This window comes from Cricetulus griseus, chromosome 2 (assembly GCF_003668045.3).
Source record: "Cricetulus griseus strain 17A/GY chromosome 2, alternate assembly CriGri-PICRH-1.0, whole genome shotgun sequence".
Classification (NCBI taxonomy): Eukaryota; Metazoa; Chordata; class Mammalia; order Rodentia; family Cricetidae; genus Cricetulus; species Cricetulus griseus.
In genome coordinates this window covers 280,348,722-280,371,836 of record NC_048595.1, presented here as the reverse complement: position 1 = coordinate 280,371,836, position 23,115 = coordinate 280,348,722, and the positions used below count along the sequence as shown (strand labels likewise).

The window sequence follows — 23,115 nt, the reverse complement described above, 5'->3', positions numbered from 1 at the left end:
GCAGTTGCCAGATACAGTTGAGGCATGGATGGCTCCTGCTTGCAGTATCCTACATAGTCTAAGTACCGGGTTCTAAAGCAAGATTTGTCATAAACGAATGGCTTGACACAGACACTTACCTGTAAGAGAGCCCTGACTCCCTAACCTGAGCAGCTTGTTGAAAGTTGACCCGGAGGCAAGGAGGCAACGTGAATGAGCCTTGGGAACAGATATGAAGGGGCACAAGGTAAGCTCTGAAATAGGTAAGCAGGACTAAGCCCTTTGCCACGCCCACTCCTCCTTCGGGACCGCGCGCAGAATGCGCAGGCGCACTCAGAGCTCGGCCACGCCCCCTTAGGTTCCGCTGGCGCAGCACGTCCGTAGCCCTCACTTCCGGGGCGTGTCCCCGCGGGTGCGGGACTGGCCGAGGCTGTGGGCACTGGGAGTTGGCCTGCGGGGCTTGACTTCAAGTTGGCTGCGAGCAGGGTCTGCTGTGCCCACGGACTTCGGCCGTGCGGCTCCCAGAACGAGCGCGACGCTGCGGCTCGGGCCTCGTCCCCCGCCACGCGGCGGGCAGCGTGTCCGGGAGCCTCGGCCGCGCCAGGTGAGTGCTCGCTCTCGCTCGGGCCGCCCGAGGAGCCTTGTGATGCCACCTCAGGCCCTTGTCCGCACAGATGTCACCCGATCCGGGGACGGGCTGGAAGCTTTCTCGCTCCCACCCCGAAACCTCCGCCCTGTAAAAGCTCCAAAGCTTGGACATTGGGATTCAGCTTCTTTTCCTACAATTTGTTATGTTGGTGTTCACTGCTTATTGGTGGTTTACTTATTTCTCCTTTGTATTTGTTTTTATTTTTTATTTTTAAAGTGTATTGCGTGTAGGATGTAAATGTGGAGATTAGAGGACAGCCTGTGAAGTTGGTTCTCTCCATCCACCTCCACAGGGCTCCCGGATTAGAACTCTGGTCGCCAAACTTGCTGGGCAAATGCCCTTACCACTTGAGCTAACTCACCAGCTTTTTGTTTTTGTTTTTGTTGAATTTACTGTATTGTACTTCTGTTTGCAATAGCATGCTTTTTTTTTTTTGTTTGTTTTGTTTTTTCTTTACTTGACTGTGAAAAAAGATGGCATGTCAGTCAGTAGGATCCATGTAGATAATAAATACAATGAATGGATTTTGCTTGTGGAGTTTCTTGACAGGGCTTGAATGCTGCTTTTAAGTTACATTTTAGTTGTTAACACTTAATAATTAATCTGTTTTGTTCAAGATGAACTTAAAATACGAATACCTGTAAAGTGGATTTTTTTTCTGAAGAGGTTTATGTGTGTTTGCATGCATACATGCATCTCTTATTTTAGTAATGATAACTTTATTATGCTTGTACTATCATATGATGATTATAAAAGCTAAAAAAAAAAACCACCCCTATGCCATGCTTTAATTGTTCTGGGGGGGTATGTCAATTTTTGTGCTTATTCATAGTCATTAGTGACTATGTAAATTATCATGTAGTTATTCTCGTGTTCCCGAGGTACACTTCCTGAAATTGCTAGTCTGCCTGTAGTGCCTTTGAAAGCACTTTGTCAGCTGAGCCTTACAACCAAGTTCAAAGCCTGGAACCCAGCAAGGGTGGAAGGAGAGAATTGACTCCAAGGTTGTCTTCTGACCTCCACACATATGTCATGTTACAAACACAATAATAATAATAATAATAATAATAATAATAATAATAATAATAGTTACACACGTGGTGGATAAGGTTTTTGGTTTTTAATCTTGTTTCTTTTTAAAAAGACTTTATTTTTAATTATGTGTGTGTGCCTTGGGGAATGGATGCTTGTGAGAACAGGTGCCTGAGGAGTTACAGGCAGTTACTCAGTGGCTTTTTTCTTTTGCATATTTTTTTATTCTTTGAAAACTTAATATATTAGCTTTTTTCCTCTATGTAGATTGTTTTCCTCAAATACTGTCAGTTATTACACTAGATAAACCCAATTTCTGTTCTTCTGCAGTGGAATTTCAGCATTGATAAGGGAAATTTAAGAATTTCATAAATACAAGAGTTAATATTCTGGCTTAGGGGGATGGAGAGATGGCTCAGTGGTTAAGAGCATGGGCTGATCTTCCAGAGGACTTGGGTTCAATTCCCAGCACCTACATGGCAGGTCACAGCTCCCTCTAACTCCAATCCCTCTGGAACCTTCACACAGAAATACATGTAGGCACATAAAATAAAAATAAAAATTATTTTAAAATATTCTGGCTTAGATATTGCTGTGGTAATAGAGAATGATGATTTTTTTAATCTGATATTTAGTTACATGAGGGTGCTTTGGCAGTATATGTGTAAACACTTTGTTTTCTTTGGTAGCCAAAGACTTTGCATGTTGTCTGTTAACATGGCCATGGATTGACTTTCTATTATTTGTCTGTTGGGAGATATCAAGCTGGGCATGGTAACTCACTTGGAATCCCAGCACTTGGGAGGCTGAGCAAGAGAACTAACGTGGGTTCTAGGCCATCCTGAGCTAGTGTGAAACCCAGTCACTCTCCCTACCTAAAGAAAAGAAAGAGAAATAGTTGGCTTAAAAGGAATTTTACCTGACTGGAAAGAGAAATTCAAAACTGTATACAGTTAAAGTAGTCTAGGAATAACTTTTATGAGCTTTGAGCCCTGAACCATGACCTCACCCCCACCCCCAAGAGTCAGAGAAACTTATCCAATGTCATAGGAATCAGCAGTACACTTCCAGAGTGGGCCAGGCTCCTCCTCCTGATGCCGCTGCCCAGACTAGGCATCACCATAGATAGGCAAAGGTGGTTTCAGGGCAGAAGTAATCACGCAGGAATGGAGTGGGCCTGGAGAGATGACTGCTCTTCCAGAGGACCCAGGTTCAATTCCCAGCACCCACATGGCTGCTTACAAACATCTGCAACTTCAGTGTCGGAATCCGGTGCCTTCCTCTATCCTGTGTGGGCACTACCTGCACTTGGTGCACATATATTTAGGCAAAACACCTAAATACACGAATAAAAATTCAAAAAGCGCATCAAATAGTAGTCCCAGCTTGGTGGGTTGAACTGAGAGGAATGTGAGAGTCTCAAGGATTGGAAACTACACCAAGGGAAAGGGGTTTTGTAGTTAAGACAACGCTAGCAGCAGCCATCCACTCAAAGGTATTTTGAGATCTGTGTGCCAAGTGTGTCCTGGGTGCTGAGGGTACAGCAGTTACCAAAGGTGGAGTCTGCTATGGAGCCTTTACTAAGGTGAAACGTCAGTGGTCACAACTTCCAGCAGTCATTATTTGTGTCGTGGGAGTGTTTTGTTTTGTTTTTTGTTTTCTTTTTCTTCTGGACCTTAGATGGTGGATCTTGAGTTACTGATTAGGTGGCATAAACTCAATTCATACCTATATTGTTATGTGCTTGTGAGTTACTGCATAGCTTAGTGTTAAAAAACACACTTACAGTTGCTCTGGGTCAGGAATGTGTGGCTTTGTGGTGCCTCTGATTCAGTCTGTCAACAGGCTGTAATAAAGATGTCATCCAGGACTCAAGTCATTTCAAGACATAACCACAGGAGGAATCAAGCTCATTCATGTGGTGGCTAACCAGATGCAGGGCCTTATGGGTTCTTGGTGTGAGAACCTCAGGTCATCACTAATTGCTGCCCTGGGACCTCCCTCATTTCTTTGTGGTGTGAGTCTCTTCACAGAGGATGTTGCCACATAATAGCTGGTTTTCCTTTGAGTGGATAAGCAAGAGACAGTGAATAGGATGGAAGTCACAGTTTAATCCTAGGAGGAATATCTCATCCATCCTTTTTGTTTACTTACAAGCATGAATTCAAGGAATCATGTAGCCCAGGCTGTCTTCAAGCGCAACACACAACTAAAGATGGCTTTGAACTCTCAAGTGCTAGGATTACAGGTGTGTGGCCCTGCACCTGATTCTTTGATTTACATTTCTCTCCTCACCCTGTTTAGATTGGTACATTCTATATATATTCTGAGATATACATGTATATTTTTAAATGAGTATTTATGTAGCATTTGTAATTTTTACTTTAATCAAATGATATTCAAATTCGACATTGTTCTATGTCTAAGATTTTGTTTCCCAACCCTTTACTTTTGATGATCTATTTATGTTGCCATTTACAAAGTTGTTTATTGCTTTTATGTACTATATATTTACTGTGTTCTTTGCCACAGTTTCCTAGCAGAACAGTTTGTCTCCAAACTGTTTTTCGTAGTGTTGTATATTTGAATATATGAATTATACATAATATGGGTTGACATTCTCATAATTCACATAATATATTTTGACTATATTCCCCCTGCCTCCAATTTCTTGGTAATTCAAATAGTTCTATAATTAACAACCAGAACTATGTCCTTTTATGAATCTTTGTGAGGCTTTCTCTGGAGTCTTTTATAACATTTCTACATAGGGCCATTGATATTTAAAGAAGATATCTCTAAGTATTGCTTGATTATTCTTCAAAATGAGTATGCAACTATATTCTCACAAACTGTGAAGGTTCCTTTCTCCCAAAATCCATGCTCATATTTAGCATTATTGAACTTGTTTTTTTTTGTTGTTGCTTTTGGTTTCCAAGACAGGGTTTCTCTGTTGTATGGCCCTGGCTGTCCTAGAACTCACTGTGTAGACCAGACTGGCCTCAAACTCAGAGATCTGTGTTGACGGAGTTTCTGTCTCGCCTGGTCCCACAGCCATTTAGGCCCAAATAAACACAGAGGCTTATATTAATTATAAACTATTTGGCCAATGGCTCAGGCTTCTTATTGGCTAGCTCTCTCTTAATTATTAACCCATTTGTGTTAATCTATGCATTTCCACGTGGTCTCGGCTTACCAGAGAATGCCTGGCATCCTATCTTCCTGGAAGCTACATGGTGTCTCCCTGGCAGCTCCTCTCTGTATTCCTCTTCCAAGCATTCTCCTAGTCTGGTAGCCCCACCATACTTCTGCCTGGCTCCTGGCCAATCAGCGTTTATTCACCAACCAATGAGAGAAAAATAATCACAACATACAGAAGGACCTTCCCCATCAGATCCGCCTCCCTCTGCCTCCTGAGTGTTGGGATTAAAGCTGTGGGCCACCACTAGCAGCTTATATTTTTTTTTATTTTTCTTTATTTGTTTTTCAAGGCAGTGTTTCTTGAAACTAACTAACAGCCCTAGTTGTTCCTGCTCTGGAACTTGTTTTGTAGACCAGGCTGGCCTCACAGAAATCTGCTTGCCTCTGCCTTCCAAGTGCTGAGTTAAAGGTGTGAGCCACCACCTCACAACCTTCTATTTTTTAAAAGATAGATTTATTTTTACTTGTGTATATAGATGTGTGCCTGTGTGAGTTTATGTGCACCACTTGCAGACAGGTGTCCATGGAGGCGAGAGCGTTCAGGAATCCTGAACTGGAGTTACAGGCCGTTGTGAGCCACCAAATGCAAGAGCAGTTCGTGCCCTAACCACTGAGCCATGCTCCAGCCTTGATCAGCAATGTCCAAGAGCTCTATGTGAATATTCTACTGATGTACAAAAGAAGTAAAAAAACATCTCATTTTCCTCACACTTCTCCCTCCTATCAGTTTTCCTGTTATCCTTCATGGTCACCTTTGTACTACCCCAAGCCTAATGTGCCTCACATTGTAGCTATAGGGAACTCCCAAGCAGCCAGCAGCTCTTTCGCCACAGTGTTGCAGATTTGCTTTTCTGTTCTGGTGGCCACTGCCCTCATCCAAATCGTTGCCCTCTCAGAACATGCAGATTCTTCCTTCCAACATTCTCTCATCTTCAATAGCAGTCATTGTCACCATTAACAAAGCGGACATTTTTCAAGTACCTACTTCTAATGCTTTACTTATGTGTATCTCCACATATCTGTATCTTACTAAATGCAGATAGCTCAGGTTCTCATGTGCAGAAACTTTTATTGAAGACACACTTCCTGGCTGAGTGCAAAGACCAGCCATCCCAGGCTTCCAGATGGGATCTTCTTTGCTTGTACCCCAAGTGCTGGAGTTAGAAGCCTGAGATGTCATGCCTGACACCAAGTTACTTATTTTTATGTATTTATTTTGTCCTGACCTGGGGGTTGAGTGTAGGACCTCTTGCGTGCTAGCTAGCCAAGTGTTCCATCATTGAGCTATATCCCCAGCACCCACTTCCCTTTTACAGTGTTTACTCAGAGCCATGGTCTGGCTGAGCTGATCAGGCCCACTTCGAACTTGTTATGTATCCCAAGCTGGCTTTAAATCTGTGATCCTACTGCTTCAGCTTCCAAATAACTGGGATTACAGACATCCAGCAGTACACCTGCCTAGTTATTTTTATTAGTTTTGTAACTCTTGGCAGTAGTTACTATACCAATTAAAATTTTAACAATTGAAACTTGGAAGAAATATTAAGAGCTTAACCAGGATGGCAGAATCAGAATTTTAACCAAGAAGCTGGGCAGTAGTGGTGCATGCCTTTAATCCCAGCACTTACTTGGAGGCAGAGGAGGGTGGATCCCTGAGTTCAAGTCCAGCCTGGTCTACAGAGAGAGTTCTAGGACAGCTTGGGCTACACAGAGAAACCCTGTCTTGACAAACAAAACAAAAAAAGATTCTAACCAAGGTTTTTCTAACTGCAAAACACATACACTTTCTGCTTATTTGTACCTCTTCCCAAAACTATGCCTAGCAGTGAGCATCAGTTCTGTAGATGTTTATGAAAATGTATCATGCACTAGAGATACAGCTCTACACGTTTCACATGTGTGCCCTTCTCTCAGATAACTAGGTCTAGTAGAGATAAGTGTAGACAAATGTAATGAGATGAAATTCCCAGCAGAATGTCAGAGGACCTACATGGGTGAACGTTATTTTGAACTGGGGTAAACAACCTAATAATGTGAGCTAGCCTTTATGGTGGGGCTTAGCTGGAGGAACTAAAATCATGCATGTTTGTACATATGCATGAGTTTATTTTTGATGGTACTGTAATTTGAAGCCAAGGCCTTATCTTGTGTGTACTTTAAGTCTAAACTATATCCCCAGCCCAAGTTGTTTTTTTGTTGTGTGTATGTGGCATGGAGCATTGAACCAGGGGCCTTATGCATGTTAGGCAAGCCGTCTAAACACTGAGCTGAACTGTTATCTGCAAGTCCCAACATGTTCTTTAAGGATGGAAATTGTAGGAGTGAATGTGTTCTTGTAAACTTAATTTTTAAAAATTATTTGTTCAGACTGGAGAGATGATGGCTCAGTGGTTAAGAGCACTGGTTGTTTTTCCAGAGGACCTGGATCCATTTCTCAGCACCCACACTGTGTCTCACAGACATCTGTAACCCCAGTCTCAGAGTATCAAACAACTTCTTCTGGTCTCTGCACACACTGCATGCACATGGTTTACAAACAAAATACTCATACATATACTAATAAATGAGTTATTTGAAAACTTGTTATTTTGTCAGTGTTGGGGCAGGTGTGCCCTGTGGTCTGTGTGCCTGTGCATACAGAAGTCAGGACAGCATTGTGGACTTGGTTTCCTTGTTTTTCCTTTACTTGGGTTTATTGAGTTAAAGCTGGGTCATCTATTGAATGGTCTCACTGACCCAGCTGTAAACTTCCTCATTAAAGGAGTCCTAGAAAGTATATTTTTAAGAAGCTTTGTACTTATTTTTGAGAGATATGTAACATGAAAATACTTCTTGTTTCTTCTTTTCTTAGCTTACATGTGAGCATGAGTCTTCTCATGATCAGTGAGAATGTAAAGTTGGCTCGTGAATATGCATTACTGGGAAACTATGACTCTGCAATGGTCTATTATCAGGGAGTTCTTGACCAAATGAATAAGTATCTATACTCAGTCAAAGATACATACCTCCAGCAGAAATGGCAACAGGTAAGAATCATGGCTGCTGTGTTTAATACTCAGAGAATGTAGATTGACTTTCAATGCTGTACATGCATTCAGAGAGTATAGATTTGTTTGTTTGTTTGGTTTTTTGAGACAGAGTTTCTTTGTATAGTTTTGGCTGTCCTAGAACTAGTTCTGTAAACCAGGCTGGAGTTGAACTTACAGCTGGTCTAAAGTATACATTGGTGTTTGGAGTAAGTAGGCTCCAAAGCCAGTAAATGAGGGCAAGCAGGCCAAGAGCAAAAGCTTGTCTTTTTTGTCCTTTATACAGGCTGCCACAAAGGTGTGACCCAAATATAGGTGGTCTTCTCACTTCAGATGATCCAATTAAGTAAATCCCTAACGGGTGTACCCAATGACTTGGGTTTAAGTTAACTCAGATATAGTCTGACAACCAAGAATAGCCATCACGGTGAGCAACAGCTCTTTCACCATCAACAGTGTTATGACCTCTGCTTTATTATTCTAATTATTGTTAGAATTTATTTAATAAATATTAAAGCTGTTTAATAATAGTTTTAAAGTAATAGTCTTTTTTCTTCTCTTTTCTTTAGACAGGGTCTTACTCTGTGGCCCTGGCTGTCCTGAAATTTGCTATGTGGACCATACTGTCCTCATACTCAGTCTTCCTGTCTCTGCCTGTCCAGTCCTACCCAAGCCCTGCAGTTAATTTCATAATGACATTGCTAAAATTGCAAATGACAGCAGATACTTGCAGAACCTTATTTCCTATAGAACTTTACAAAGCTGATCATATTTGAATCCCATTTAAGGAGTCTTAGACACTGAGGACTGGAAGAAAATTATTGTTGGAAACCATGGAACCCATAAAATCTAGTCCAGGGCAGTATTTCCCAAAGTCCAGCTGTCATAATAGAACATTACAGAAAAGAGTAGTCCTTTAGGCTGAATTTGTTGTGAACTATTATTTCCTGGCTCCTGTTTAAATATGGTACCGCACTTGTCTGTAACACTTGGAGAGAAGTAGCCTGTTTTGGAAAATAACTTTTCCTTAAATCCAGCTGTTGATATTTAAGTTACATATACTTTAAAATATATGTAAATCACTTTAAATTTGTAGTTCAGTATAAAGTTTTAAATGTATGAAGTTCATTAGTGTTAAATACATTCAGAATGTTGTATGACCATTACTCCATATAATGGAATTTGATCATGGGTTTGTTTGTTTGTTTTGGGCTTTTGTTTTTTGTTTTCTGAGATAAGGTTTCTCTGTGTAATCCTGGCTGTCCCAGAAGTAGCTCTGTAGACTAGGCTAGCCTCGAACTCACAGAGATTCACCTGCCTCTCCTGACTGAGTGCTGGGATTATAGGTATGTGCCACCACCGCCCAGCTTGGCAGTGATTTCTTAGAGAAATTTTAGTTATATTTTTCTTTGAAACTAGGTTTGGCAGGAAATAAATGTGGAAGCTAAGCATGTTAAGGATATCATGAAAACACTTGAGAGCTTTAAACTGGACAGCACCCCTTTAAAAGCTGCGCAGCATGAACTTCCGGCTTCTGAAGGAGAAGTGTGGTCCTTGCCTGTACCTGTTGAACGAAGGTAAGTTGAGACTTCTTAAGAAAAATAGACCAAGAAGCTGGCAGCCTTAGCCTTGGTCCATATCTAGGAGATGGACTGGGTTGCTGGGAGACAGGGACATGGGGAACATTTGTACTGTAATGTCCTTTGAGAATTAAGTGTGTATCAAGTTTAGGTGGAAATTTGCCAGAACTAGGGGCTAGTGGGCTGAAAGTAGCTGACTCAGCATATAGACTGAGGGATCTGGGAACTGGAGTCTTCTACATTCTCTGTAGCTGCTGGAAAATCACATATGCTGTCTTTAACTCAGATTTTTTCATATGTAAATTGAGGGATTTAGACTGGGTGCATAGCCAGCTGCTTCAGGAACTGCCTGTGATTTTAGTGGTCTCCTGTTGGTTAGACCCTCACCAGGACCTAGGAAACGCCAGTCTTCTCAGTACCATGACCCTAAGCCACACAGTAACCGCCCAGGCACAGGCGTCAGAGCGCATCGTCCATCTGCACAGAGTCTTCACAATGACAGAGGGAAAGCTGTGCGTAGTCGTGAAAAGAAAGAGCAGAGTAAAGGAAGAGAGGAAAAGGTAAGTGCTACTACCTTCAGATGGCTTAGTATGAAGCACACTTGCTGCTGCTGCTGCTGCTCTGCCTGAGTTTGATTCCCAGCACCTACATGAGGGAGCTCACAGTCTCTGTACCTGCAACTCCAGGGAATCCCACACCCTCTTCTGATCTCTGCAGGCAGCTGCATACATATACTTACCAACAAAGAGCGAGAACAAAAGTGTTTAAGGTTTATTTCTTTTATGTATATGAATGTTTTATCTGCATGTTCATTTGTGTACCAGAAGAGAGCATTAGATCCTGTAGGACTATAGTTACAGTTGGAAGGGCCATATGGGTGCTGGGAATTGAGCGTAAACTTCTGGAAGAGAAGTCAGTGCTCTTAACTGTAGAGTGTTTTCTCCAGCCTCCTCAAAACAAAATGGTTTTTTTGTTTGTTTGTTTGTTTTTGTTTTCAAGAATGGGTTTTTCTGTATAATAGCTCTAGCTGTCCTGGAATTCATTCTATAGACCAGACTGGCCTTGATCTTGACAGAGATTTGCCTGCCTCTGCCTCCCCAATGCTGGGATTATATAGGTATGTGCCATCAATGCCAGGCCAGAACTGAAAATTTAATTTAATTTTTACTTAAGTTAAATCTAAGTGGATACACATCTACTTATTTATAATTTCTTGGTATGTATGTATGTATGAAGTGATTTACTGATAGTCATTGTCTGACTTCTGAGTACAGAGTCCCATATATATCCCTTTATTCTTTCTATTTACAATTATAAACATTTCCTCTATATTAATTTAGAACTACATCAGATTGTTGTAATTTTTGCTTTTGCTAGCCAATGTTATTTAGAAAACTCATAGGGAAATAAAGTCTGTCATATTTACATAGTTCCATGTTTTGTTTCCTGACTTGCCCGTGTTTCAGGGTTGATAAAATTCTGTTTCTTATCTCAAGTTTTTTTTTTTTTTTTTGGAGGGCGGTGTTGGTTTGGTTTGGTTTGAATTTGTGAGGTGGTCTTATAGTCCTCTTGTCTCTAATTCTCAAGTGCTGGGGTTCTAGGCATGTGTTCCCATCCCCCCCTCTGAGAATGCCTTGAAATCCTCTTCATTTCTGAAGGCTATTACACTGGAAGGATCTTGAGTTTTCTTTGTGCACTTGGGAAATACCGCATCACTTTCTTCTGGCCTCTTTGGTTTCTTGGAAAAATCCACATTGATTAGGATTGGTTTTCCTTGTCCAGGTGTGGTGGTAATACCAATCATTTGGGAGGCAAGAGGGTCAGAAGTTTGACTTGTGTTAGGTTTGTACCAGGAGATCATTCAGTAAACAAAATCACTTTGGTCTGATCATTGTTTATGACTCACAGAAACAAAATACAGAATTTCAGTCAATTAAGAGCTCTTCCTTTTTTATCTCCTCATGTAGAACAAATCACCTGCTGCAGTTACAGAACAAGAGGCAAATAAATTTGACAGCACTGGATATGACAAGGACTTAGTAGAAGCTTTGGAAAGAGATATAATTTCTCAGAATCCCAATGTTCGTTGGTAAGTCACATCACAAGATAATTGATAGTTTTGGAAACAGAAAATAGACAAAATATGGGCATGTGCTAAAATCTGTCTTTGAAGACAGAGCTAGAGGATATGCAGTGTAAGTGGGACATACAGTAAAAACTGAGTCACCACTGAGGCTGTACCAGTATGTTGTCCTGAGATTTTTATTTTTGTTTGTTGTGAGACAGGACTCCCTGTAGAGCTGACTGGCTTCAAAATGGCTATGGTAGCCAGCATGGCACTGAATTTCGTCCTCCTACCTGAACACTGAGATGACAGACACACATCACCATGACCAATTTATATGGTGATGTTGAGGACTCCGGGGCTTGTGCTTGCTATTATTTTTTGCATTTTTAAAGTTTATTATTTTATATGGATGGGTGTTTTGCTTGCATGCCATGTGTACAGTGCCTTTGGAAGACAGAAGAAGGAGTCATATCCCTTGGAACTGGAGGTATAGATGCTGTGGCAGCTGAGAATCAAACCTGGCACTCTGTGAGAGCAGCCAGTTGCTCTTCCCCACTGAGCCATTTCTCCAGCCTCTCTTCGTTTTTGGTGTATAAGGTGTTAAACACAGGGTCTCATACATATATGAGGCAAGCTGTCTCCCAACTGAATATCCCCAGTCCCTTGAGGTTTTTTGTTTTTTGGGACAGGGTTTCTCTGTGTAACAGTCCTGGCTATCCTGGAACTCACTCTGTAGACCAGACTGGCCTTGAACTCATTGAGGTCCACCTGCCTCTGCTTCCTGAGTGCTGGGATTAAAGGTGTGTACCACCACTGCCAAGCATGATTCTTTTAAATTGACAAGTCAAATACAAAGTGGGACTAAGCACACAGTTTCATCTTTTGGGCCCCCTTCTAATGTTGAGAAGATTGATGTTTTGTTTTTTGTTGTTTGTTTTAAACTTAATGTCCCGAAGTGGTGGGTCACACCTTTATTTTCAGCACTTGGGAGGCAGAGGCAGGTGGATCTCTTGAGTTGGAGGCCAGCCTGGTCTACAGAATGAGTTTTAGGATAGCCAGGACTGCACAAAGAAACCCTGTCTAAAAACAAATAAACAAACAAAAGCTATTTTTATTGTGTATGTATGATGGGGTGGAGCATGTGCTGTGGCACAAATTGGAGGTCAGAGGACAACTGTGTGGACTCTGTTCTCTCTCCCATATTTCTGTGGGATCTGAGGGGACAGGTCCTCAGTGTTGTTCAGTAACCACTCTTACATACTGAACCAGCTTGCCAGCCCTGGGTGGAGGTTTCTGTGCACACATCTTGTTTATGTCTATAGCTTATGGTAAATGTTGCTTTTATTTGCTTTTAGTGCAACATTCTCAACTTTATATCTAATAAAGGATATGTACCCTTTTTCAGCATGCTGTAAGGGTTCACTTTTCTACAAGTTGGTTATATTTTGTTACATACTTTTAATTAAAATATGGATGGTTAATAGGTATTTTTATAATATTTAAAGTTTCTAGTAATTGATATTTATACAGTAAAATCTATTTTCATAGTAAAATTGCTACATACACTAGTAGTACTGGTATGTATTCTAGTGGCTGGGGAGAACTTCATAATGAAGTTCATCTTTTAACGTTGGTGTCTGCATCTTAGAATTGGAAGCTTAACAGCTGTATCTACTGTGTGCCCTGTTTATTCTTTTTATAGTGGCCATTCTTCTAAGCCATTAGAGTTATGGGATATAATATAAGATGCTGTCAATGATGATTCAGGTTCAGCATCCCTAACCCCTAATCTGAAAAATCAGAAATCCAAAAATGCACCAAGATCCAAATTTTTTAAAATTTATTTTTATGTGAGTTGGTGTTTTGCCTGCATGTATGTGTGGTGGTGTCAGATCCCCTGGAACTGGAGTAACAGACACTTGTTAGCTGCCGTGTGTGTGTGTGTGTGTGTGTGTGTGTGTGTGTGTGTGTGTGTGGTGTGTGTGTGTGTGTGTGTGTGTGTGTGTGCTGGGAATTGAACCCAGGTCTTCTGGAAGAACAGCTAGTATTCTTAACTGCTGAGTCATCTCTCCAGCGCCCTCAAGTTTTTTTTGTTTTGTTTTGTTTTCAAGACAGGGTTTCTCTGTATAGCCCTGGCTATCATGGAATTAGCTCTGTAGACCACCTGCCTCTGCCTCCTGAGTGTGCTCCACCATTGCCTGGTTATTGAATATATATAATTTTTTTTTAAGATTTTATTTATTTATTATGTATACAACATTCTGCTTCCATGTATATCTGCACACCAGGAGAGGGCACCAGATCTCATAACGGATGGTTGTGGGAATTGAATTCAGGACCTCTGGAAGAGCAGCCAGTGCTCTTAACCTCTGAGCCATCTCTACAGCCCAATTGAATATATTTTCAAGTGTAGAGCTAAACCACTTTATTCTGTGGGAAGAAGCTTCCTCCTAAGTGCTGGATTGCATCATTTTTTTTTTTCCAGCCTAGGGTGTTGAGCCACATTTTTAAGCAAGTAAATACTTTATTCTTAGAAAATTTGGAGAGTTTTAGATGAAATTAATCTGAACAGTTTTGGATTAGAGAATGCTGAAGTGGGAAGGTGTATGCAAACGTTTATGGTCCTGAGCTTTTTAGCTAAGGGTGTGCTTATATCTTGACTTGAGCCATATCATGTCACAGATTTTACACTAGCCTGGCAGCATAGAGAATGAATGAATGAATGAATGAATGAATGAATGAATGAATGGAGTTTTATGCTTTCCTAAATTAAACTGAAACCCATTATTGCCAAGAACTAAAGACAAAGGTTATCCTCTGTATATACTGATTGGGATGTAAGACTAGCAATTTTGTTTGCTTGTTTGTTTGTTTGTTTTTCGAGACAGGGTTTCTCTGTGTGGCTTTGGAGCCTATCCTGGCACTCGCTCTGTATACCAGGCTGGCCTTGAAGTCACAGAGATCCGTCTGCCTCTGACTCCCGAGTGCTGGGATTAAAGGCATGCGCCACCAATGCCCCGCCCAAGACTAGCATTTTTTCTGTGTCATAAAATCCTGTGCAGGCGATGGTTTTCAGGGTGAAGAGTATATAGGATTGGATATATAATCCAAGGGGTTGGCTGACAAAGTATCTTTTCTTTCAGGGATGATATTGCTGATTTAGTAGAAGCTAAAAAGCTGCTTAAGGAAGCAGTGGTGTTACCAATGTGGATGCCAGAGTTCTTTAAGGGCATTAGGAGGCCATGGAAAGTAAGTTTATACCTGTAGGCATCATCAGAGGAAACAGCAGTGCCTCTGTGGAGAACCACTACTTATTCATAGTGGAGAAAGTGAAATGAGGAAAAACTTAAACCAGGCTCAGGAAGCTTAGGCAGGAGGATCGCCAGTCTGGGCTACATACTGAATTCCAAGACAGCCTGGGTTAGATCAACATTATCTCAAAAAAAAAAAAAAAAAAAAAAAAAAAAAAAAAAGAACAAGTTTATGTTATACTATTCAGGATTTTACTTTGAGCAAACCAGTGCAGGGTTCCCACAGTAAGAAGCACATCCTCAGGGTCATGTTACCCACACATAGCACATGTAGAATGAACTTCTGTTTGCACATATGACCCAGTTGGCTAATACATTTCATTTGTCACATCATATAACGTGTCGTAATAGTTTTGGAATTGGTTTTGACAAATTCAGCAATATTTTTTATCTCATTGGGCATTTTTGAAAATTCTGGGATGGTATAAAAAAAGAGCTGTTTAAAGGAATGTGGGCTATGAGTAAACATTTATCTGCCTCTTTAAAATATCAACTATTAACAGTTAACCTTTTTTGTAATGATTAATAAATTAATAATTATGTTTTCCTTTTTCTTAACTGAGTTCCAAACTTTCAGTGTGATTATCTTCCTTTTGTGTAATAGAAAAGATATTTGTGCCAGTAGTGATGGCGTATACTCTTAATCCCAGCACTTGGGAGACAGAGATACGTGGAGCTCTGTGAGTGTGAGGCCAGTGTGGTCTACATAATGAGTTCCAGGACAGCCAGTGCTAAATTAATGAGACCCTATGTCAAAAACTTGGTTATGAAATATCATTCATTTTTCTCTTTGCTCTTTATCTCATTGTTACATACAAATCTAGTGAAGTTTTATACTTTGTTTTAATTAGAACAAGGACAAGCTACTGGACAGGTGGTGTCCACTGACAGTCCCACTCCTCCAGAGAATAGAGCAGGAGGATCATTGGAACCCAGGAGGTCAAGACCCCGTTTGCATTTATCATCCTCAAAAAACAGAAGAGGGAAGGAAATAGCAATGGCTGATGAAGTCTTTGCTTACACTGCTATATTTTACATTGTTATAACTCTTACAGGGAGTACTGATGGTTGGTCCACCTGGCACTGGGAAGACCCTTCTTGCTAAAGCAGTTGCTACAGAATGCAAGACAACATTCTTCAATGTCTCTTCGTCAACCCTGACTTCTAAATACAGAGGAGAGTCTGAGAAGCTTGTCCGTCTTCTGTTTGAAATGGTAATGTTTGAGACAGCTCTAGAGATTCCTGACCTCCATCTTTCTCTATTACATGTGTAGGATGGCACTCTGCTGTGGTTGTCAGTAATCCTGAATGACTTGGACTTCCGTTTATCTCCTTTTTTCCAGAGGTGGAGTCACATCTGCTAGTTTCTGAGCATGTGTGCACTATGGCGTTAGCATTACTAATGTGCCTTAAGAGTCTAACATAATTATGGTTAGTTGGTTTGTTTTAAATTTTATGATTATTTTTGTGTGTATACATACATATGTGATGGGGTGAGTGAATACCACCACACTTCAGTGGATTTCTGAGGACAATTTATTTATTTATTTATTAGGTATGCAGTGTTTTGCCTGCACACCAGAAGAGGGTGCTGATGTCATTCTAGATGGTTGCGAGCCAACATGTTCTGGGAATTGAACTTGGGTCCTTTGAAGAGCAGCCAGTGCTCTTAACCACTGCCCCAAAATATGAATTTTTAATCATAGCAGAAAAAGTCTTAGGTGATCGTGCTGATAGCATCCTGGATCTTACTCGTTCTAAGCTCAAATAAGTAAATGATGAAACAAACTAGCATCATCCTTTCAAGTTATCCACTTTATAAAAAAATTCTTCCTATTTTGGTTTTTATTTCTACTTCCTCCTGGGCATAGACAGTTCATAAACCAGGAGGCAATTTCTTAACAGACTTTTAATGGCAAATTAGTTCATAGCACAATATGAATCTAATGGAGAATCTCTGATAATTTTGAAAAGATGGTTTTCCCAATGCTTGAGAGAAAGGAGAAAAGTGTTAAAGGAACTAAGCTTAAATTGTTGCCTTCTGATTCCATGTCAGTCACTTTGCTAGCTGTTGCCTCCAGCCAGTTCCTTCCTTTCTGAGCTGCCATTCCTTTATGTAGAAGGCATTAATATACAACTTACGGGCTGTGGAGATGGTTGGGAAAGTGTAATACAAGGACCTGGCAGTATTTTGTAATCCCAGAGCTGGGGAGGGCAAAGACAGGCAGATCGCCAAGGCACTTGGCTATCTATCCAGCTTAATCTCATTGTTGAGTCCCAGGCAAGTGAAAGACATTACTCAGAATTCAAGGTGAACAGCACCTGAGGTAAGACACCCAGGATTGATCTCTGACCTCTACATACATATCATACTTATGCCTTTGCACACATAAACTCATGTGCACACACACACACATACACTTTACCTGTGTGATATCAGAAATTCAACTGATAAAAGTAATTTTCTTAATACAAATCTAAACTCATTGGAGCTGATATTACGTATTTAAAAATGATTGGGATAAAAATATGTGTATTGTTTTATTTATCCCCTCTGAGACAGGGTTCTTCCCATGTAGCCCTGGCTGTCTTGGAACTCACTTTGTAGACCAGTTTGGCCTCGAACTCAGAAATCCATCAGCTTCTACCTCTCAAGTGGTGAGATTAAAGGCGTGTGCCACCACCACCCAGCTATATAAAAAAAGCGATTGTAAATGAAAGTTTCTGTCCTGCCTGGTCCTATAACTGTTTAGTCCCAAATAAACACACAGAGGCTCATATTAATTATAAACCATTTAGCCAATGGCTTAGCCTTCTTATTGGCTAGCTCTTTCTTAATTATTAACCCATTTCTATTAATCTGTGTATCTCTATGTACTCTTGGTTTACAGGTGATGCCTGGGTCTCTTGCTTCCTCAGCAGCTACATGGCGTCTCACTCTGTTTTCCCAGAGTGCTCCTGGTCCTGTAGCCCCATTTATACTTCCTGTCTACCTACTGGCCAATCAGCATTTTATTAAACCACAGAGTGACAAATTTTTACAGTATACAAGAGCATTATCCTGCAACAAGTGATTGTCTAGTTGTTTTACTTTAATCTTCAGCAGAATATGTGCTCTATAGGGTTTGTTTAAAATTACTTTTCCATTATTAGATCTACTGAGAGCCTCAGTTCAGACATCCTTAGAGGTCGCTCTGATCTCAGCGCTCTACTGTGGGTAGCTTTGACTTTGGGCAGCCCATGGGGTGGCTGAGGTAAGAAGTTTAACCCAGAGAAATGCTTCCTCACTTCAGTTGTTGATGCGGAAGTCCAGGGATCAGCATTTTTTCTTGAGTCACAAGCCTGAGCCTGAAACCATTATCTCATTTAGAAGGAGGGATTTTTGTAATGTTGGAATGTTACAACAGTGATTTACACATGACAGGTTTCCCTTACCAGAAGGCAGAACCAGTTGGTGTCCATTGAACATCTCTCCACAGTACCCACCCAAGTCAAATAAAACCAGTTTGGCATGTGTCCTGTAGCCTCTGCTTGAAGCAGAACACTCTGACTCAGTGCTTGAGAAGAATCAGAAATGGTGGGTTTGCTTGATGCAACAACATGCAGAATGAAATTTAATTTTTTGTTGATGGGCTTAGAACAAAACAATAAAAATGGTATCTTCTCATGGTCTACTTCAGAGCATTAAAATACACTTTATGTAAAAAGTGATTTTTTTTTATGTAAAAAATGACCATGTAACTACAATTTCTTAAGGGAACAGTTTCAACCAAGCTTTTTCTAGGTCTTGAGACTATCTACCAGTACTTCTAAATGTCTTACCATAGTTGTTCATATCATTAATAGGGTTCAGGATAACCCTATATTTATCATACACAGAAGTTTTTTGCTTGTTTGTTTGTTTTTTTAAGAGAGCCAGTTTATATAATGTGAAAAAGATGGTGTCTGTGTTTTCATTAGAAGCTATGTATGTTTTACAGCTATGACACGGTGCCCATGTGAAATCCCAGGAGAAATGGGCTCAGGGTCACCTTCAGCTGTATGGCAAATTGGGGATACCTGGGATTCATGAGTTTCTGTATCCAGAAAAGAAAAAGATGGGACAAGATAGTTCAGTGGTACTTGCACCAAGCTTGTCACCCTGACTTTGATCCCTGAGACCCATATGGTGGAGAGATTGAACTTCTGCAAGTTGTCCTGTGTAAATATGCTCTGTGGCTCTCCTACACCCCCCCCCCACATGCATGCACACAAATAAATGTAATTAAAACAAATTTAAATACAATGCATGACTTCTTTCTTCCATTAGGCAAGGGGAAAGGAATAGTATGGTAGCCTCTATTTGTTTTCCAGTTTCTTTTAAAGATTTGTTTATTCCTATTTTCTGTGTAAATCTGATTTTCCTGTGTGTATGTCTGTGTATTGTGTGTGCTGGTTCCCACAAAGGCCAGATGAGGGTGTCAAATCTCCTGTAACTGCAGTTATTATAGAAGTTGTGAGCTGCCCATTTGCATGCTGGAAACTGAACTCAGGTTCACTACAAGAGCAGCAAGTGCTCTTAAGCTGTTATTCAGCCTCGTGTTTCCCAGTTTCTAATCTGTAAATGGTTTATTTCAGTAACACTGAGCCTTAACCATACTAGCCAAGCACTCTATCATGAGGTTGTATTCCCATCCTCAAAATCAAAACCCTAAAACCTGGTATTGCTTGGTTTCTTCCTTTAGGCTCGATTTTACTCTCCAGCTACCATATTTATTGATGAGATAGATTCCATTTGTAGTCGTCGCGGGACTTCAGAAGAGCATGAAGCAAGCCGAAGGGTGAAAGCTGAGCTGCTGGTTCAAATGGATGGTACATAGATTGACTTGGGATGGTAGCTGACTGTGTATGCTCTTCCAGTCAGTCAAGCTGTTTGTGGTGCTGATCCAGCACATTCAGTATGTGTTAGAACTCCAGAAGGATGGGAGGGACAGGCATTTAGGGCATAGAGATGAGTAGTAGTAGTAAATGGATATTTTTGAATGAATGACATGTCAGAAGTAATGGCATCCACATACCACTCTTTGGTGTGCATGCGTGTGTGTATATATATATATATATATATATATATATATATATATATGATTCCTTATTTTTAGCCACAGAATAAGTAGATATAAAATGCAAACAGACTGGCCTTAGAGGTTATGTATGTATTTGGAATGTATTCACAATTCATGTGTATGAGTGTGTGTTTTCATGTTTGTTTGTGTATCTTGTGCATACCTGGTGCCAGAGGAGGCCAGAAGAAGGTGAGCTGCTATGTGGTGCTGGGAATTGAACTCAGGTCCTCTGGAAAAGCAACCAGTGCTCTTAACAACTGAGGTATCTCTCCAGCCTGATAGTTTTTTTTTTTTGTTTTTTGTTTTTTGTTTTTTGTTTTTTGCTTGTAGCCCAGGGTGACCTCAGACTCATAAGAGATCTGCCTGCCTCTGCCTCTCAAGTGCTGAGATTTAAGGAACTTCATGCCCATGCACCACTAAACCCATGATTTTTAAAAAATAATTAGCTGAGCTGGTGTTTTCATTAAATCCCTTGTAAGTCATATTTTGTGTATCATAAAACTACATTTCCCTTGGGTCACATCCTCACAGTTGTATTAGGGAGGCTGGGAAACTATACCTCTTGCATCATTGTGTAAGATTTCAGTCTGTAAAGAACTGAGCTTTATTTCATGAGTCCCACTCAGTAACTTTTATTCTCCTACCTTTTTAGGTGTTGGAGGAGCCTCAGAAAATGATGACCCTTCCAAAATGGTTATGGTTCTGGCAGCCACAAATTTCCCCTGGGATATAGATGAGGCTTTACGACGTCGTCTTGAGAAAAGAATCTACATTCCTTTACCATCAGGTATCATGACTCTTTTCTGGGAGCTCTAGTTATCAAGTAGATTTTATAATTTAAAATTGATAGTAGCCTTACTTGAGGAGGCAAATGTTTGTTCTTTCCTGTGTGACTGTTTGGCTACATCTAGAATCTGGAAGCCTTGATAACATGATAAGCACACTTGCTCCAAGAATTGGAAAACAATTCCTAATACTTCCTGGCCTTGAGGCAGACAGACATGGTGGCTTATGCCTATAAATCCTCGACTTTTAGGCCGAGGCAGGGAGGTGATGAATTCAAGGCCAGCCTGAACTGTATTATGAGACCATCTTTAAAACTGTTTCAGAAAGTGGGCTTTTGCTTGAGCGAAATCAACACTACTCTATTCCCATTGAAGCTTACATTTTAAAATGTTTCTCCAATTAGCAAAAGGCAGGGAAGAACTATTAAGAATAAGTCTTCGAGAGCTGGAATTGGCTGATGATGTTAACCTTGCAATCATAGCAGAAAACATGGAAGGTTACTCTGGTGCGGACATTACCAATGTATGCAGGTGTGTATTTCTCTCATTTTTTGTAAACATAAACTTCAGTTGTTAAGTGTTTATATTAAGGCAAATGACCTACACTGGCCAGGAGATAGAGTGTTTGCCTAGCATGTGCCAACCCTGAGTTTTATCTCAAGACTACAAAGACCCCACCCCCACACTACAATATATTTATAGTTACAGTTACAATTTATGGTTAGAGTTAGCATTAACAGGTGTTGGCAAGGTATCTGCATTTGCGGCCCATAGTCTATTTGAAAGCTGTAAGTTTAAGAAGCATTGTTTCCTTGCTGTGTTAGATAGGAAATGACTGGTGTATTTAATGCACTCACAGGATACAGTAATACTATAGTCTTGTTTTAGTCACTGGGTCTTAAATGTGACTGTTGGTCCAGTTGGCTCAACAAGGCATGGCCCTGATCTGTCTCAGGGGTTGTCTGCATAGCTTCCTCATTGCTAAGTGAGCACATCACGCAGATCATGTGGGTCAGAGGTTATGTATACAAATGAAGTTACTGCCTCTGTGCACATGTGGTGACTGCAGGTAAGGTTGTACTTGGTCAGAGAAAAATTACATGAGCTGGGTATGTGGCTAAGGCAGAATACTTGCTTAACTTGCATGAAGCCCTGGATTTGGTCCTTGCAGCATGTGGTGCTGAGACGTGGTGGTGCAGGACTATACTCCTGGCATCAGGGCATGGAGGCAGGAGAATCACAAGTACAAGGTCATCCTTACCTACACTGCCAGTTTGGGGTAGTCTGGGCTGCATGAAACTAAGAGTTTATCCCTGGCTGCCCTGGAACCCACTCTGTAGACCAGGCTGCCTCCCTTGTGTGCCACCACTGCCCAGCTTATAAAAGACATTCTTGATGTGAAGTTTCTGTGATAGAAGGGAAAGGGAAAATGTGCCTGACCCGATTTTCCTTATATGGAGAAAACGTTTAATTTTCTATCTAACATTCCTTTCTGTCTCCATGGTGAATATCTATTCTTTAAATTGCAAGCTTCTTTATTATATCTTTTTACTTTATCTTGGACTGTATATTCAGCATTTATTACTTGAATTAGTATACTTATTTCATTATGGAGATTTCACTGCTAAAATATGACTCAAAGCAGGCCTTGTTTTCCAATGGAAGGTGCAATGCAGTATTAATATATGTATATAATATATGTAAGATCGAGAATTTGGCAGTTTTTTTTTTTAATTCAATTAAAGTAACACTTTGGGCTTTTTAAAACTTAAAACCTAGAGATGCATCCTTGATGGCCATGAGAAGGCGTATTGAGGGTCTAACTCCAGAAGAAATCCGAAACCTTTCAAGAGAAGAAATGCACATGCCTACCACCATGGAGGATTTTGAAATGGCTTTAAAGAAGGTTTCTAAGTCAGTATCAGCTGCAGACATTGAAAGATATGAGAAATGGATAGTTGAGTTTGGATCATGCTAACTTCTCACATGTAAACTGTGAGAAATCTGCCTTAAGTCTTTGAAACATAATTAAATGTAGTATTTCATTGCACTGAGTGCTATATTTTTTTAAACTTTAATAATGGTGAGATTTTTAAATTCTGATTCTGAATAAAGGCATTGTTTTTAAGCTGCACCTTGTTTTAATTTAGCACTGCTTGATTTCTGCTAAGTACATCTCTCTCCCTCTCTTTGCTGTTCTACGGTAACGATTGATAGCTAGTAAACACTCTTATACTGCAGCTAACTAAAGCATAGCCATAGTGTCTTCTCCTCTGGAGTCATGGTAGCTTCTCTTCCCTTTCTGTCCAGGTAGGAATGGGACTCTTGGGACTGGAGAGATGGCTCAGTGGTTAAGAGTGCATACTGCTCTTGAAAAAGCTT

At 40.5% G+C, this 23,115-nt stretch overlaps 1 protein-coding gene across 2 annotated transcripts; it reads left to right on the top strand.

Moving 5' to 3' along the window:
* The first annotated feature begins 371 nt into the window (after window positions 1-371).
* Window positions 372-22,867, top strand: Katna1 (katanin catalytic subunit A1). 2 transcript variants are annotated; one of them, XM_027402056.2, is made up of 11 exons: window positions 372-583; window positions 7,713-7,887; window positions 9,307-9,464; window positions 9,829-10,027; window positions 11,435-11,556; window positions 14,679-14,784; window positions 15,902-16,060; window positions 19,571-19,697; window positions 20,601-20,735; window positions 21,138-21,264; window positions 22,513-22,867. In XM_027402056.2, the coding sequence occupies exons 2-11, from the start codon at window positions 7,726-7,728 to the stop codon at window positions 22,709-22,711; spliced, it is 1,494 nt and encodes a 497-aa protein (XP_027257857.1). In that variant the 5' UTR covers window positions 372-583; window positions 7,713-7,725; the 3' UTR covers window positions 22,712-22,867. The 2 variants fall into 2 exon arrangements, with proteins under 2 accessions (XP_027257857.1, XP_027257858.1); XM_027402057.2 differs by having other exon boundaries at window positions 373-583; window positions 9,847-10,027.
* Window positions 22,868-23,115: the final 248 nt, after the last annotated feature.

Excerpts from the sequence above, each read along its gene's own strand:
- Katna1 (XM_027402056.2), top strand. The coding sequence starts at position 7,726 with ATGAGTCTTCTCATGATCAGTGAGAATGTAAAGTTGGCTCGTGAATAT. Across the intron at positions 16,061-19,570 it reads TCCGTCTTCTGTTTGAAATG|GCTCGATTTTACTCTCCAGC; the intron begins GTAATGTTTGAG and ends TTCTTCCTTTAG. Across the intron at positions 19,698-20,600 it reads GCTGCTGGTTCAAATGGATG|GTGTTGGAGGAGCCTCAGAA; the intron begins GTACATAGATTG and ends CTACCTTTTTAG.